At 41.4% G+C, this 18,087-nt stretch overlaps 1 protein-coding gene across 1 annotated transcript in view; it reads left to right on the forward strand.

Moving 5' to 3' along the window:
• LOC135205749 (A disintegrin and metalloproteinase with thrombospondin motifs adt-1-like) overlaps positions 1–18,087 on the forward strand; it is an 86,919-nt gene that overhangs the window by 51,174 nt on the left and 17,658 nt on the right. The window contains 9 exon segments of the mRNA XM_064236865.1: positions 3,607–3,754; positions 4,730–4,904; positions 6,367–6,568; positions 7,733–7,982; positions 11,578–11,707; positions 14,619–14,880; positions 15,909–16,014; positions 17,552–17,686; positions 17,917–18,023. Coding sequence (XP_064092935.1) covers positions 3,607–3,754; positions 4,730–4,904; positions 6,367–6,568; positions 7,733–7,982; positions 11,578–11,707; positions 14,619–14,880; positions 15,909–16,014; positions 17,552–17,686; positions 17,917–18,023 — 1,515 coding nt within the window.

The following is an 18,087-nucleotide window of genomic DNA, read 5'->3' on the forward strand; positions in this document are numbered from 1 at the left end:
GTACCTATAGGCAACAATTCTATAGACTGACAAACTCCAATTATTCTTATTATTACGATATAAAATACTCAACGAAATTATTTCAAAAAAATGTTTCAAAGATATATAAAAAATATATCAAAATCAGTACCGAGGAATTTATTTAGAATGTTATATATCATGTATTTCACCTCATTCTTGTTTTTGATATTTATCAGGTATTTGATTATTTGATATTCTGTGTCATTTTAGTGAGTATTTCTAAGCTTGCACATTTTTTTCTTCTTCTTCTTCTTCTTCTCTATTAATATATATAATAAAGCTACGCCTTGAACCAGCATTCAGCAAAGATATATCGGGAAAACGCCTTGCCGTGGAGCTTCAGCATCCTTGGATGAAGAAACCCGGTGATATTCATATATGTATTATCTACCGGCATTCAGGTGTTTCCGAACTTTTCTTAATTGAATTTTATTCTGGAGAAATACTTACCGACAGATGCAAAACAGATAACGTACATTTGTATAACTTTTTTTTTCCAGAAACCTCTAATAAAAAAAAATTTACGTGAATAACCAGCGTTTGGCTCATGAAGGCTATAGTAGATTCACATCAACCGTGCATTTGATGTCTGGGCCAGTCCCTGACGACGCTCCTGATTGGCTGTTGATAAGCTAATCATAGGGCTGGAAACTCTCAGTCTCTCGAGAGTTCACATGGGTAAGATCTATGTTCCACCTCTCCTTAGGGATACGTCTTTCAAAAGTATCCGTCAGGAGAGGTGTAACATACATCCTACCCATGTGAACTCTCTCGAGAGACTGAGAGTTTCCAGCCCTGTGATTGGCTTATCAACAGCCAATCAGAAGCGTCGTCAGGGACTGGCCTAGACATCAAATGCGCGGTTGATGTGAATCTACTATAGCGTTCAAAACGTACTAAAAACTACTGTAAAAGTTTCAGAATATGATCTGGCCCACTGGTATGATGGTTCGTGTCGTGGCGTGCCACTCGTACGTCGAGTGTTCGCGCCTCTCCCAAGGCGATGAAAAATTACTGGCTCTGTATCATGATCAGTTAGTGCCGCAGTGTTTGGTCTTCGGTGGGAGGTTGGAACCGGCATTCTTTGGAAGCTTGAATTTCAAGTCAATGGTCCTTTTGGTGTGCTTGTCCTATGTGAATAGGTTTCATCTACTGAAATGTAATAATAATAATAATACATCTTAGTCATCGCACATTATGTGAGCCACCGTAGGGGGTTAGAACCGTCAGGCACCCCCTTTCATTCCTTTTACTGTACCTCCGTTCATGTCTCTTCCTTCCTTCATACTTTCCACCCTCTTCTAACAGTTGTTTCATAGTGCAACTGCTTTGAGGTTTTCTTTCGGTTACACCTTGCAGACCTCTATACTCTCATTTTCCCCTTCAGCGCTGAGGGACCTCATAGGTCCCGGTGCTTGGCCTTTTGCATGAATTATATATTTCATCGCACATTCTGTAAACAACCTGTAAGCAAACTCAGAATGTAAGAGATTTCATAACAAAAATGGCGCTTCGCACACGAGGCGCGATAGTCCCACAATTTGTAGCGATTTGCGACAGGAAATTTGGCCCAGCTACTTGTGCTACAATTATGGGAAATTGAGATGCACTGCCTGATAACTGTGCCCGTCATTAGCCAAAGGAAGTAAACGACGGTCACTTTATGGTGTTAAATGGCTCGGCAAGTTGGGGGCGATCACCAAAAATTTCAAGGTCAGTAGGACAGTATTTCAATTGCGATTGCCCACCGTTTTCCCATGACTTGGGGACTGTGGTGGGTTGACCCATGGGGCGTTGGGTTTTGTGGGGTGGAGTAGGTGGAGAAAGAGCGTTGAAACCCCTGAACTGCCGTCTGCCTGTGCTTCTGTCTGCAGTGCTCGTGTTTCCCTTTTTCTTCTCCTCTCGGGCCTGGGCTTGAAAAAGGTTTTAGGTTGCCCGTCCCTTCGTTCCTTGCATTTATAAAGAAATCTGCTTAACTACCTCACATTCAGCCTTTAATCCCCGAATTTGATGACAGTGCTAAGTTGTGACACCGTCAAGCGGGCGGAAAAGGACACTAGGTCCTTCTAAACATAAGCTACTACAGGCTTCCCATTCTTTCACTGTCTAGGATTATGTAGCCTATGTATAGATGGAACTGGTTACCCCCTTAGCAACCACTGCTCTTCAAAGGCCTTGCCTACAGGTGCACACTAGGGCTCCAAGCGTGAAAGTCTCTGGTTTGGAAGAGGGACAGCAACAACCATTCGATCCCGTGGAGGCGACCACTTGAAGTGTACACTAGGAGCAGTGACGCTGGATGAAGTCATTCATTGGTTTCTCGGCAACAGAAATAAATGAAATCTCCCCACGGGACATTTAACAAATTCCTGAAAACCAGCTGGTGTGACAACCTCCCTCATCAGTCAGTGAAGATAGTATAGTAGCCTGTATACCGGCAACGTTCGTGTCGCTTATCTGTCATGTCATCCCAAACATCTCGCGCTGATTTATGATGCGAAGACCTTGGGAGCGGACTGAAATCCTAATTTGTTCTCCTTTCCCACCCCCGTCAAGAATCAAGCGTCCCTTGTCTGATGAAGCGAGAACTCTCTTCGATTCACAGCCATCAAGATATTCGCTGCTGTTCTGGAGAAGGTCAGGGGAAGTTGCCAGGATAATGATTGAACTCTTAGTTAGGAATGGCCGGTGGGTGGGTGGGTGTTGTCATGCCTCCTGATTGTGGTACTGATGGAGAAGGGGGGGGGGGGGGGGGTGGGGGGGGGGGAGGGGCGATGGGGGGAGGTTGCGAAAGAGTCCTCGTACGTCATCATGACCTTCTGGTTTATTGAAATGTGTCTCGTTAATTCCACCACGCGTCAATTGCATGCTCGCCAAACGAGAGAGCTATACGAGGACTTTCAGAGGAATGAGAGAGAGAGAGAGAGAGAGAGAGAGAGAGAGAGAGAGAGAGAGAGAGAGAGAGATTTGCATTCCCTCCACCCACGGAAAGAGAAATACCTTTATGTCTCACCCTTATTGTCAATGTCAATTTATTTCGATAGCTTCTATCCGTGGTGTCAAAACAAAGCCACTCTGATTGGGGGCGAGGTTTCGTTTAACCATTGTTTTCATCATGGCGTCTCCTCAAGGACGGAATTTTTTTTTTAAACCAATTTGTTAGGACAGTCTTTTTGTTTTCCCGCTGATCTGCATTTCATTCTTACTGTCTCAAGGACAGACTTTCCTCCAAATGAGACAAATCGCTTCGCGTTTCCTGTTTTATACTTTGATGTTTCGTTTGATTCTTTTGGCTGTCTCTTGTTTATTCATCTCCCGTTGCTCCCGTCCCGTGTCGTCAGTGCATCTCCCGCGGTGCACTGTAGGTACGTTGCAGTGTCCCTTCGTTCTCTAGCTGCAACACCTTTCGTTCCTTTGACTGTACCTCCGTTCATATTCTCTTTCTTCCATCTTACTTTCCTTTACCCTCTCCTGACAATTGACTTTCAATTTTCCTCTCAGCGTTGAACGACCTCAGAGGCCCCAGCGCTTGGCCTTTGGCCTGACTTGTATATTCTTCTTCCTCATTCTTATCTCTCTTTGCAGCTCCAGAATACGACGTCTTCGAGCCTCTGGTATCCTGGGGTGACCGTTACCATGGCAACAACGGCAACAGCAGTAGCAGGAGAACTCGAAGTATCGCCGAAATGCCCCGCCTGCAGTTTCAGGCTCTCGGGAAATCATTCAATTTCAGGTGAGTTACTTACTGAGACGCTATTGAAAAAAAGGTCTTGAGTGGCTTAAACTGTTAAATTTGTGATCGTTCCGAATTTGTGTGTTTTTATTCCTAGTGGGTCCCCCCACAATAGTCTAAGTTTGCTCAATAATCACACAAATTTGGGTAACGCAAGTGTAAGTGGCCCTCTCCCGTAGGGGGTTAGTGCCGTCAGTGCACCTCATGTGGTGCATCGTAGGCATGACTTAAGAGGTCTTTACAGCGTCCCTTCGGGCCCTAGCTGCAAACCCTTTCATTCCTTTTACGGTTACCTTCTTTCATATTCACTTTCTTCCAACTTACTTTCCACTCTGTTCTAACAATTGATTCATAGTGCAACTGCTTTGAGGTTTTCCTCCTGTTACGCCTTCCTAACCTTTTTTTACTGTCAATTTCCCTTTCAGCGCTGAATGACCTCATAGGTCCCATATCTTGCCCTTTGGCCTAAATTCTGTAGTCTATTCTAAGTGGCACTTAAAGATATAATTGCTATACATTTTAATACAATAATATTTTAGGCGTTTCCACTATTATAAAAGCATTATTATGCCATAAAAATCGTAGGAACGTAAGGCTTTTTAAATATACTAGCAAACATACTTATACAGAAATTCGTAAAGTAACAAAGTCTACGGGCAGAACCAACTCCGTTTCAGGGAATCCCTTCTCACCCGAACCCCTTCGGAGGGGAGGGAGGAGGTAGGATGAAACCCCATAATAAACCATCTTAGGGATCCCCACCATAACCCTGCCAAGTTCCATGCCCATCGGACCAGCCGTTTGGCCATGATTGAATGACAGACGGGCGGACTGACATAACACCCATTATAGTAAGATCAGCACATTGAGTGGTTGCACAGCAAGGAATTTCATGATAACTGCGCCTCGTTATTCTCACCTGTTTCCCACCGTGGAAAAAAATGCAGAAAAGTAACAATTTCTCCAAACTTGCAGACTGTCCCCCAACGAAGAGCTGACGGCTTCCAACTTCGTGTTCCTGGGAAGAAGAAGAGACGGCATCGAAATAAAGACGTTCGACGAAAACCAGCTGTCATGTTACTACCAAGGCGTGGACGACACGCAGCGGAACCCAGACACCTCGATCGCCGTGGAGCTCTGCGGACCCGTGGTGAGAGAGCCGCTTCTTCTTCTCCTTTTCATTCCTTTTACTGTACCCCCAGTCATATTCCTTTAATCCATCTTACTTTCGTCAGTCCGCTTCTACCAATTATTTCACAGTGCAACCCAGAGGTTTTCCTCCTGTTACACCTTTCAAACCTTCTTAGTGCCCGTTTCCCTTTCATCGTTGCATTACCTCATAGGTCTCAGCGCTTGGTCTTTGCGTTAAATTTTATATTCTATTCCTCATCCTCCTCTATATACATATGGTCTTATAGCTCTCTGAACACCTGGGATCAATCCCACGGAGGAACAAAGACCAGACCCGTTTCTTTAAAATTCCATTATGTTTTACCCGAGCCAAGTAGTGAATTTTGTACCTAGTGGTGGCTAGTCGATTGTGGTGGGTCACAGTCATGGTGGAAAAGGGCTTGGGGCTTACCATCCCCAGCCTTAAAAAAAAAAAAACTATTGCATCTCAAGGAGTGGACATCTTTGGGGAGAATAGCATATTGAGCCGTAGTTTAAAAAAAATGCACATTTTGTAATGTTTTTCATATTTGTATTTATTTTTTATGGCATTATTTTTTGCTTATAGTTTTAAGTATTTATATTTATTTTTACATTTTCTGTTTGCGTTTTTCTTGTCTTTTTTTTGTATTTACACTTGTTCTATTACGGCAGTACTCGTTTGAATCTGTTTTGTATTTTGTAAGCATTAAAGTTTATACGTTGCATTTCAATATACTCTTAACTCAACTTATTTTTAGTTGCTCTGGTTCCCTAAATGTCACTCATTTGGCCCCATTTATAAATACTGTCAAGTGTTGTACCATTGTTTCCTCTCGTCTACTTTAAGTTAATGTCCAGTTAGATTTTCGCTTATATTTGTTTCATCAGGTTTTACGTATTGCTGATAATGACGCGAAGATTAAGACTATAGTGAAAAGTACAACCCGTAAAGTTTTGAAATGATTCATTAAGCTTTCCTACTTTGGCTGACGTTTCTCAAGAACGCATTACTCCACTGCCGTGCAGTACTTTAGGCTGTCATGTTTATACCTGAGTGAACATCAAGTGCACCGCACAATAAAACTCTCCAGTGGGTTTTACGAATCCTTAGTAAAACGGGGAATGACACGACTGTAACACACATCAAAGATATATTGTAGGTCCTTTTTTCTCAATGAGTCAGAGGCTGCACAGTGAAGACACCTCCATTGATTCACGCATCGGCTGCCTCACCACACCACAACCATTTGAAAGAAATCGCGTAAAACACGCTGAAGACGCTTTTACTCTAATGCTCACGACAGTAGTATCTCGACAATTATATCTTTCCCGTTCACGCTCCGGCTGCCTTGCCACGACAGATTTCTGCTGCGAGGTTATGCAAAAGGTATGTGACAACATCTCTGTAGTGGACGATCATTATTTATGCAACGATCTCTGCCTTCCTCTCCCCCACGCAGCGAGGTGTCGTCACCAGCCCGACGGCCGAGTTCGTGATTGAGCCGATCCCTGGCAACATCCAAGAACAGAGGCGCCGCCGTCGCAGGTCTCTTAGGACAGAAGGAGAAGAAGAAGAAGAAGAAGAAGAAGAAGAGGAATTGGAAAGGTCTTCGCACATCATTTACCGTAGACACGACAACAGCGGTGTCACGGTCGAACACAGTAAGGAACCTTATTTTTTTTTTAATCATGTTTGGTTAAAACAGAACAGTTAACTAGACCATAGTAAGGATGATTTTTTGTGTGCTTTCTGGAATAATGTTTGATTAGAATAGACCAATTAACTAGAATGATAAGATCTCTCTCAGTATTCATTGTCCCTTTTCTATAACTACTTAAAGAACCAGGAGAGATACTCTGTGGTGATCACAGAAAAGCGAATATTTGACGCTGCTTAGCGATTACCTCGTGAAACTCACTCACAAATGCCATCCCGCTTAACTTGCTTTTGCAAATAATTGGAGAAATAAACCGAAATTATGAAAAATGGAGCCTTGGAAGGGACAGCTACAGTAAATAATCCGGGAAACATCAACTGTTCTCGCTCCTTTTTCAAGAGAATCCCATTCTGCTCTTGGCCACCTGCCGCGTCTTCTGCCAGTCTGATGGGAAAGGAGATCCTTATCCCAGAATCGTGTCCCCTGTAGGGCAGTGTTTCTTTAACTTCTTTGTGCAGCGGACCCCATTTTATAAAGATTATTAATGTATCGGACCCCTTAAATTGATGATTTCCTTCTTGGGTTTAAAAGTGTTTTCAGGGTATAATGTATAGTACTAAAATTGCTACTGAAACTTTTATTGATGGCATATTTTCAACATAAATGTTGACATTTTGACTTAAAACAACTTTCTGAACATTATTAACTTTGCAATTTTGCACACAAATGTTAGTGAACCTAACAGCAACGCTTCCTCCTCACATTATCCTGAGGACCCCTTGGAACATTCCACGGTTCGCGGACTACACTTTTAAGAACCACTGCTGCAGGGGGAGTAGTTCCGTCAGTGCACCTCATTCCCTTTACTGCACCTCCTTTCATATTCTCTTTCTTCCATTTTACTTTCCACCCGCCTCCTAATAATCGATCCATAGTGCAACTGCTTTGAGGTTTTCCTCCTCTTACGCCTTTCAAACCTTTTACTGTCTATGTCCCTTTCAGCTCTGAAGGACCTCATAGGTCCCAGTGCTTGGCTTAAATTCTATCTTATATATATAGTACCTCATAGGTCCCAGTGCTTGGCCTCAATTCTATATTAAATTCAGTTCAACCCAGAATCTTTTGTATCTTTGCTGATGGATGATGGACACCTTCTATTCTCCTACAGAAACCCGCAGGCGGCGACGGTCCTTCCTGACGGAGGGGGACGTTCTTCGGGAGGCCCTGAGTTCCAGGGAAGGCAGACGGCCCTACTTCGACAGCTACGAGCACGTCCTTGATGGTCGGCTGCGCACGGAGTGGCCAGACCATGACCTTGATGGGAGAGGAGGAGGGGGTGGAGGAGAAGGAAGAGGAGTTGGAGGAGGAGGAGGAGGAGGAAGCTCAGGTGGTGATGGGAGCCAGAACTTCAGGCAAAGGTAAACACTTCAGGAGGGATCGGGTTCTTATATTGTCAAAAAACTGCTGCGAAATCTCTCTCCTTTTTTTTTTTTTTCAAGACTTGGATTGGGAAATCTGTGACCTTTTAAAAAGGCTCCGTTGCCAAATTTTTTTTATTAAAAGACTCGGTTGCAAAATACATTATTAAAGGCTCGGTCGCAAAAATACCTTTTTTAAAAGACTCACTCGCAATGTATCTTTTTAAAAATTCCGTGACAAAATATCTTTTTAGAGAATGAGTTGCAAAATATATATATATAAGTTTTAAAGACTAATTTGCAAATATCTTTATGGACCTTTTAAAATAACTTTATGAAGATATTTTAAAATATCTTTATGAAGATATTTTAAAATACCTTTATGAAGATATTTTAAAATACCTTTATGAAGACATTTTAAAATATCTTCATCAAGATATTTTAGAATATCTTTATGGACCTTTAAATACAACACCCATTTACTAAATATCTTTATGAACCTTTTAAGACCCAGTTACTTAATATCTTTATGAACCTTCTCAGTAATTCAAATGTAAAATATCTTTGCATCTAATAATTTTGGGTATGGAATTCTTTTATGGGTGTTTTCAATACTTCAGTAGTACTTTCGACTTTTTTTTTCTATATCAGCTTGGAAATATATCTATGACTTTTTATATATCACAGCTGGGAAATACTACAGTTGTTTATCATCTTTCTCATTCTTCAGTTGGGGAATGTTTATAATTGCCTTTCCTCAATGTTTCACAACGGACCCAGGAGGGGAATAATATCTTCGACTCTTCGAGACTACTCAGCTGAGGAGAACATTGGACCTTTGATGACCTCTCTGGGAAATATCTGTGGTGCCTCATTTCCATAATTCAGCGGATAAATAGTTTCACAGCCTTTTATCAAGACCCAGCTGGGTAATATCTGACTTTCTTTAACGACTTATCCCGGTAATATCTTCATAGTTTTACTCGAATTGGCTGCGAAATATCTTAAACATCTATAAAGATGTCACTGACTACATTAAACATTCAGCCTAGAGATAATATTTAACTTAATGTTTTTATAAGTTTTCAAATGCCTTATTTAGGAACCATCAACCTTTTTAAAAGCATAGGCTGGTGGGATGTGTGACCTAATTCCCGAAAAGGCAGTAAAAAAGGGAAATAAAGAGAAGACAGGGAGAGTGGATCTAAAACACAGACGAAGCAAGCTGTGCATCAAAGAGATTCACCTTAACTCCTCGATGCGCCAAATGCAAGAGCGGCATGCGCATGCGCATACCTGCGTCGTGGAGGCGACTGCTGTCTTGAACTACTTCTTGCCTCGAATAATGAGAAACGCCTCAGCGAAGTCGGGTTAGGAAACAGGCATCTTTTTCTTGTGTGTGTGTGTGTGTGTATCTCTCTCTCTCTCTCTCTCTCTCTCTCTCTCTCTCTCTCTCTCTCTCTCTCGGGGCTTCCAACAGAACTAAGATGCGTAAAAAGTTGCTTGAAATGGTTGCAGGTTGTGGCGAAACGAAATTTTTAAGACAAAAATGAAGATGATCAGCATATATAGGCTACACACACACACACACACACACACACACACACACACACATATATATATATATATATATATATATATATATATATATATATATATATATATATATAAATTCTTCTTTATGTTTGAAACAGGGTACGTCTCTAATATAAAAGGCCCATTAAAACACTCTGGTTTGAAGCTAAGGACTATAAATTTCGGTGGACAAATGTCAGTTGGTAGAATATTCACTGATAAAACAACGAAATAATAGGATCAACATTTTCTATAGGAGCCTGGAACTCTGACCGGATAGACAATATTTTCCTTGAGGCAACGACGAAGCGGATTGAGTCAATTAACCAACGGCGGCTTAGCAGTGACCCCAGGCATCACATATAAGGGCATATCTCTTACTGTATATTTCACTAATGAAACTTCTTTTGTCATTCACTGCTTGGTAAGGGGGAAAGATAGTCCACCGAAATTTAGTCCTTAGATTTGAACCAGAGTGTTTTAATGGGAGCTACTTCAATCCCAGATTCCCGTTTATGTGTGTGTGTGTGTGTGTGTGTGTGTGTGCTCTCACGCGAGTAAATGGCGAGTGTGAGTAGAACGATTTGATGCTTGAGTGAACAGTTATCTTTTAAAACCTTCGCAAGCGTACTACTTGATCGTTGAAGGAGACATACGCACAGATAATCCTGCACGAATATGCAGTTCGTCCCGATGCACTAGTCCCATCTCTCGCTCTCTCCTCTCTCTTCTCTCTCTCTCTCTCTCTCTCTCTCTCTCTCTCTATAATATATATATATATATATATATATATATATATTATATATAGCTATTATATATATATATATATTGCATTGAGCTACAAATGACCTTTAATATCCAATTCGCTCTACCTTGGAATCAATATAGTTTCATATATATGTTAACCGTTTGGAATTTTTTATTCGATAATAATCTCCTCCTCTCGTGGATTCGAACCAGCGCTCAGAGGAGAAATCGGGACTTCATATTATACATATATATATATATATATATATATATATATATATGTATATATATATATATATATATATATATATATATGTATATATATATTAATGAAAGGAGCCTATAAAACCGCCCAAATGTAGAAAGTAAGTACTATGTATATTTCAGAGACTGCAGGAGAGAGAGACAGCAGTCTCTGAAATGTAGTAGTACTTACATTCTATATTTTGGCGTTTTTATGGCCTCCTTTTCTTAGATGAAATTATGTTGTAACAACAAATTTTGCAGTCATATACGTATATATAGATATATATATATATATATATATATATATATCTATATATATATATATATATATATATATATATCTATATATATATATATATATATATATATATATATATATATATATATATAGTTAATCAGCTTAATGGCGCGTGAAAACGGCTCAAATAGCGAATGTAATGACGACAATGCCAGCCAGTACGCGAGGTGATATCATACCAAGGAAGTACCGAAAATAGCTGCTGCTAAAATATATATACGGTCGTTCATGGCCAGATTACCTGAGTGAGCTCCTACGGCGTGTCCAGCATCGTAATCCCTGGCGGCAAACCAAACAGGGCCTCCGTGACCTTCGCAATCTTGTATTCAGTTCGTCTATAGGTCTGCTTAGAACAGTAAGGGGACGCCATTGGCGGTTTGGGACATACGTAGCTACTCGTCCAGATGTTACTATAGCAGATTCACATCAACTATGCATCCGATGTCTAGGCCAGTCCCTTACGACGCTCCTGATTGGCTGTTGATAAGCCAATCACAGGGCTGGAAACTCAGTCTCTCGAGAGAGTTCACGTAGGCAGAATGTACGTTCCACCTCCCCTGAGGGATTCATCTCTCAAAAGTATCCCTCAACAGCCAATCAGGAGCGTCGTAAGAGACTGGCCTAGACATCGCATGCACGGTTGATGTGAATCTACTACAGTAATTATTCAGGTACTTGCCCAATTGGTGGAAATAGCTGACAGAATATAATATAATATCTTTCTTTCAGTCGGGGCGAGGACCTCTTTATCGAAATGGGGGTGTTCGTGGACCAGGACCTCTACCGCCACATGGAGGACAACTTCCCGACCAAGACGGAGGAACAGGTGCTCAACGTCGTTCTGGCCATGATCAATGCTGTAAGTCGAAGGCTTTTCTTTTCTTCCTTCTTCGGTTTCTTTGGTTTTGTCATGGACAACTTTCTTTCTTTTGGTCATGGACAATCTTCTCTCTTTCTTTTGGCGTCATGGACAATTCTCTCTTTCTCTTTTCTGGTTTGTGGTTGGCTTTTGTCAAGTCAATCTTCTCTTTCTTTTGGCGTCATGGACAATCTTCTTCTCTCTTTCTTTTGGCGTCATGGACAATCTTCTTCTCTCTTTCTTTTGGCGTCATGGACAATCTTCTCTTTCTTTTGGCGTCATGGACAATCTTCTTCTCTCTTTCTTTTGGCGTCATGGACAATCTTCTTCTCTCTTTCTTTTGGCGTCATGGACAATCTTCTCTTGGTCTATGGACATCTTCTTCTCTCTTTCTTTTGGCGTATGGACATTTCTCTCTTTCTTTTGGCAGTCAAGTCATGGAATTCTTCTCTCTTTCTTTTGGCGTCATGGACAATCGTCTCTCTTCTTTTGGGTTTTTGTCAATTTTGGACAATTCTCTCTTTCTTGTGGCGTCATGGACAATCTTCTCTTTCTTTTGGCGTCATGGACAATCTTCTTCTCTCTTTCTTTTGGCGTCATGGACAATCTTCTTCTCTCTTTCTTTTGGCGTCATGGACAATCTTCTCTTTCTTTTGGCGTCATGGACAATCTTCTTTTCTCTTTCTTTTGGCGTCATGGACAATCTTCTTCTCTCTTTCTTTGGCTCATGTACAATCTTCCGTTCTTTTGGCGTCATGGAAAACTCTTCTTCTCTCTTTCTTTTGGCGTTTCATTTGGAAAATCTTCTTCCTTCTTTCGGTGTCATGGAAAATCTTCTTCTCGTCTTTCTTTGGGCCGTATTGGAACAATCTTCTCTTCTCCTTTCTTTTGCGGTCATGACAATTTCTCTTTCTTTTTGGGCGCATGGAACAATCTTCTTCTCTCTTTCTTTTGGCTTCAATGGACAATCTTCTTTCTTTCTTTTGGCGTCATGGACCAATTCTCGTCTTCTTTTCTTTCTTTTGGCGTTTCATGGACAATCTGGCTCTCTCTTCTTTGGTGTTCATGGACAATCTTCTCTTTCTTTTGGCGTCATGGACAAATCTTCTTCTTCTTCTTTCTTTGGCGTTCATTTTGGGACATCTTCTCTTTCTTTTGGCGTCATGGACAATTTCTTCTTCTTCTTTCTTTAGTGTTTTGGGGGGCGTCATGGAACAATCTTCTTCTCTCTTTCTTTTGGCGTCATGGACAATCTTCTCTTTCTTTTGGCGTCATGGACAATCTTCTTCTCTCTTTCTTTTGGCGTCATGGACAATCTTCTCTTTCTTTTGGCGTCATGGGACAAAAATCTCTTCTTCTCTTTCTTTTGGGGGGGGGGCGTCATTGGACAAATCTTCTTCTCTCTTTCTTTTGGCGTCATTGGACATTCTTCTCTTCTTTTGGCGTCATGGACAATCTTCTTCTCTCTTTCTTTTGGCCCGTTCTTGAACATCTCTCTTCTTTTGGCGTCATGGACAAAAAATCTTCTTCTCTTCTTTTCCTTTTGGCCGTTTCATGGGACATCTTCTTCTCTCTTTCTTTTGGCCGTCATGGGAAAATCCTTCTCCTCCTTTCGGTGTCATGGAAAATCTTCTTCTCTCTTTTGTCATCATGGTAAATCTTTCTTTTGCCATCATAGACAATTTTTTATTTTGTCATCATTGGGAAATGTCTCTCGACAATTGTAACAAAAACGTTTGCCAATGTTTACGTGTCAGTATTTTGATTTCTGTTTGTAACGCTTTCTGAAAAGAATTTGGCTGTTTCAGTGTGAGGTTCCACACTGGACCAGCCAAATTCTTTGAAGAAAGTCTTGCAAACAGATATCAAGAGATACTGACACGTCTTTCACGGGAAGCATTTTGGTTACAATTAACAAAGAAACGGGTTATGACTTAATGCAGTAGTTCTCCACCAGGGGGGAATTCTCACCTAGGAATGAATTTCAGAGTTTCAGTGGGGCAGTGGGAATTGTGACCACAGATTGGCAGGTTCAAAGTGGCTCTAGGACCACACAAAACGCAATGTGGATCGGTCTGCACTACTAAGAAGTCACACTGGTTTTTGTTCTATTCGTGAGCTTTTGTGTTTTTGTTAGTATTTTGTTGCATGTTATTAGGAATGCACCTTTTGAGGCAGACAATTTTGGAAAGAGGTGTTTGGAATGACATTTTGCCATATGGTGGAAGGGTGCATGGGTCAAAAAAAAAAGGTTGAGAACCTAATGGATTATGCTATAAGGTTTAAAGCAGTTGTTTATGCTTACAGATGAAAAGTGGTACATTAAGATTATTTTCATTGAGTAGGTATAAAATGCATGACACCAAAAGTCTTTGAAAACATTATTCTTTTATAGTGTGGTATTTCTTTATCGAGAAGGGATGAGGGTTGCTATATGAATATGAAGTCTGATCTGATCTGTCAGAGTCAACTGAGTGGTCGGGGGAGAAGTCAGAATGTAGCAGAGACTGCAATAATCTCTGCCATAAGTGACGAGAGGATCTGGGAATAGAGATTGGTTAGACAGCTGGTTAAACACTAGAATCCTTTGGGTCTCCTGTAGGAAGTAGTGCCATCAGTGTACCTTATGCGGTGCACTAAAGGTTCTTAGCAGCGTCCCTTCGGCCCCTAGCTGCAACTCCTTTCATTCCTTTTACTGAACCTCCGTTCATATTCTCTTGCCTCCATCTTATTTTCCACCTTCTAACGATTGATTCAGTGCAACTGCCAGGTGTTGTTCCTCATGTTACGCCTTTGAAACCTTTTCACTCTCAGTTTCTGTGCCAGTGCTGAATGACCTCATAGGTCCCAGCGCTCGGCCCTCTGCCCAAATTCCCCGTTGCCTTCTATATCGTGTTTCCCCCTCAAAAAGGTCCAACTGCTCTACAACGACGACTCCCTAGGCCACAAGGTGAAGTTCGTCCTGAAGCGCCTCGAGATCCTGTACAACGACCCGCCGGACCTGAGGCGGCCCTACGACATCGACAACTTCCTGACCAACTTCTGCGAGTGGCAGCGGCAGGAGAACCCCTCCAGCGACTCCGACCCCCTCCACTGGGATCACGCCGTCATCCTCACGGGTCTGGACGTCTATACTATCACCTCCAGGGGCAAAGTGAACTCGCAGGTCGTGGGTGAGTTGTTATAGTAGATTCACATCAGCCGTGCATTTGATGTCTAGGCCAGTCCCTTACGACGCTCCTGGATTGGCTGTTGATAAGCCAATCACAGCTCTGGAAACTCTCAGTCTCTCTCGAGAGCTCACATAGGCAGGATGTATGTTCCACTTTCCTGAGGGATGCTTTTGAAAAAGGTATCCCTCAGGAGCGGTGGATCATAGATCCAACCCATGTGAACTATCTCGAGAGACTGAGAGTTTCCAGCCCTGCGATTGGCTTATCAACAGCCAATCAGGAGCGTCGTAAGGGACTGGCCTAGACATCAAATGCACGGCTGATGTGAATCTTCTATAGTGCAAGTTTGGTTAGACTTAATCTGTTTTAGACTGAGTTTGTGAAATTATGCTACAAATATATTAATATATTAATTGATTTTCAGCAACATACACTCAATAATGTTGCTGGAAACCTTAGGAGCGAATGTAGAGAGTAGGGAAACAGGGGAAGAAGTGAGTAATCCTAACCATTCTTAGAATGCCGTGTCCTGACCTAACCAGTCCATCATACCTTTCTACCCCAACTTAGCAGTTCCTTAGTTGGACGAGTAATTTACGTGCTCGCCTACCGATTCGGTAGTCGCGAGTTCGACTCCCTCCTGCTCTACCAACTTGGAATCAGAGGAATTTATTTCTGGTGATTAGAAATGCATTTATTGATATAATATGGTTCTGATTCCACAATAAGCTGTAGGTCCCATCGCTAATTAACCAATTGGTTCCTAGCCACGTAAAAAACTATCTAATCCTTCGGGCGCCAGCCATGGGAGAGCTGTTCATCACCTCAGTGGTCTGGTTAAACTAAAGATATAGTTAACCCTAACTTAGCTGACCTGGCCGGGGTGGGGTGGCGGATATCCCCCCAAAAAACACTTGAATATCTGTCTCTCTCTCTAATCTGCATACTACCCATATCTTATATGTCATGCTCACTTTATAGTACGTGGAGCATCACTGATCTGGAACATTTTCATTGTACTACAACAGGTCTGGCGCCCGTTTCTGGTATGTGCACGCGTTCGAGTTCCTGCACGGTGAACGAAGGCCGCCACTTCGAGTCTGTGTATGTCGTTGCGCACGAAATCGGACACAAGTAAGTTACGTTTTTGCAATTCTCGAAATCGGACACAAGTAACTTACGTTTTTCCAATTGTCGAAGTAGTTAAGTAATAGAGAAGTGTTGATTAGACACTTGCTTAAGATAATTGGTGCGAAAAATGATCTTGGGAACTGAAGCAGTGTTGTATGGTCATATTTGATGATGATTTGTATATATATATATATATATATATATATATATATATTAGTATATATATATATATATATATATATATATATGTATATATATATATATATATATATATTATACATTTTACGAGTGTGTATATTTTATATATATATATATATATATATATCTATATATATCTATATATATATATATATATATATATATATATGAGGTTTTTCGACGTACAGTTAAAAGAACCGCTGGAGAGAGAGAGACGAGAGAGAGAGAAGATGACAGAGAGAGAGAGAGAGACGAGAGGAGAGAGAGAGAGAGAGAGAGAGAGAGAGAGATTCATCTGATAAAGAATGCTAAGTCTTTGATTTCAGATATATCCCGTGGAAAGAGTATTTATTAATTTCCATAGAAATCTCTCTCTCTCTCTCTCTCTCTCTCTCTCTCTCTCTCTCTCTCTCTCTCTCGTTATTATTTCCCCTGCCTTGTGGATTATTGCCCAGAGCAATCCATGTCACAAGTTTATTTTTTATTTTTTTTTTTTTATATGTTTACAAGTCATCACCCAACGGCGCATTTTTCTCGATGATTATAACGGTATGTTGTTGTTCTTGTCTCAACTCTCTCTCTCTCATCTCGTCTCTCTCTCTCTAGATCTATTTAGTGGCAGCTACATTCTCTCCTCTCTCCTCTCTCTCTCTCTCTCTCCTCTAGATCTATTTAGTGGCAACTACATTCTCTCTCTCTCTCTCTTTCATGAAATCCCTTGTTTTCTCTCTTTAAAAACTCACCTGATCTTCATTAACCTATTATCGTGTAAAATGCACTTTACTGTATATAGCTTCAGTTCAAATCTGGTTCATTTTCATAACTCCCATTCAAATAAATGGTTTCGCAGCCTCTATAGAAGCGTAAAGTCATTAGTTACATACACTGAAGAAAATAACGAAAATGTCAAAAAATATTATTTTTATTACATATCATTAGACAATTCTGCAACGTATTATTAGTGTGACAATGTCCTAAGCCTAGAGTCTGAACATACACGTACAGTAGTTAGCATCCAAGCCGCTGTTCACCCAAGGTGGGCCTAGGGGAAGGAGTCAGATGGCATCTGTCGACACTGCTAGCCCCACAAAACAGACAGTGAGCCCGAATCCTGTGCAAAATCTGCCTAGGCATGAGCATGACTTGAACTTAGGCCTAATACAATGGAAGTCAAAGCAATACAATTCTGCTATCACTCCCTGTGTCGGAAAAGAGAAGAGTAACTGGGGAATTGTTCATTTATTTATGGCTTACTAAAACTGGCGTCACAACATCTACTAGGTTATTGATCTCGCTCACCATAGCAGCGTCACTAGAATCACTTCCTTTGTGGCTGTTGCAGTTTGGGGATGAGGCACGATGGCTACCAGGCAGGCAACAATTGCGACGCCAGCCGATACCTGATGTCTCCCACGCTGGGTTCCGGTAAGATCACCTGGTCTCCGTGTTCCAGGAGGTACCTGGAAGATTTCCTCAGGTAAGGCAGCAAGCAAGCGCTTCTATTTAAAGCCTTCGTTAACCTAACAATAACTGGAAACTTATTGAATACGTAGATGTAAATGCATATATATATATATATATATATATATAGATATATATATATATATATATATATATATATCATGCGTCATGGAAAAACAAAAACCCGAGCTATCTTCTTGAATTCCTCTTAACCTTTCTCGATGTCTTTGAACGACGCATGCGCAGCTCCCGCCAGTCGGAGTGCCTCAGGGATTCTGCTCGCCCCCACGAAGAGGGACTGGATCACGAAGCCAACTCCCTCCCAGGGCAACGTTTCTCCGCTGACCAGCAATGTGAGACTTCCAAAAGGCTCTTCTTTAAAACTGATTTATGGTCGAGTACTGAGGTCGAAATTAA

The sequence above is a fragment of the Macrobrachium nipponense genome, chromosome 24 (genome assembly GCF_015104395.2).
Source record: "Macrobrachium nipponense isolate FS-2020 chromosome 24, ASM1510439v2, whole genome shotgun sequence".
NCBI classification, from domain to species: Eukaryota; Metazoa; Arthropoda; class Malacostraca; order Decapoda; family Palaemonidae; genus Macrobrachium; species Macrobrachium nipponense.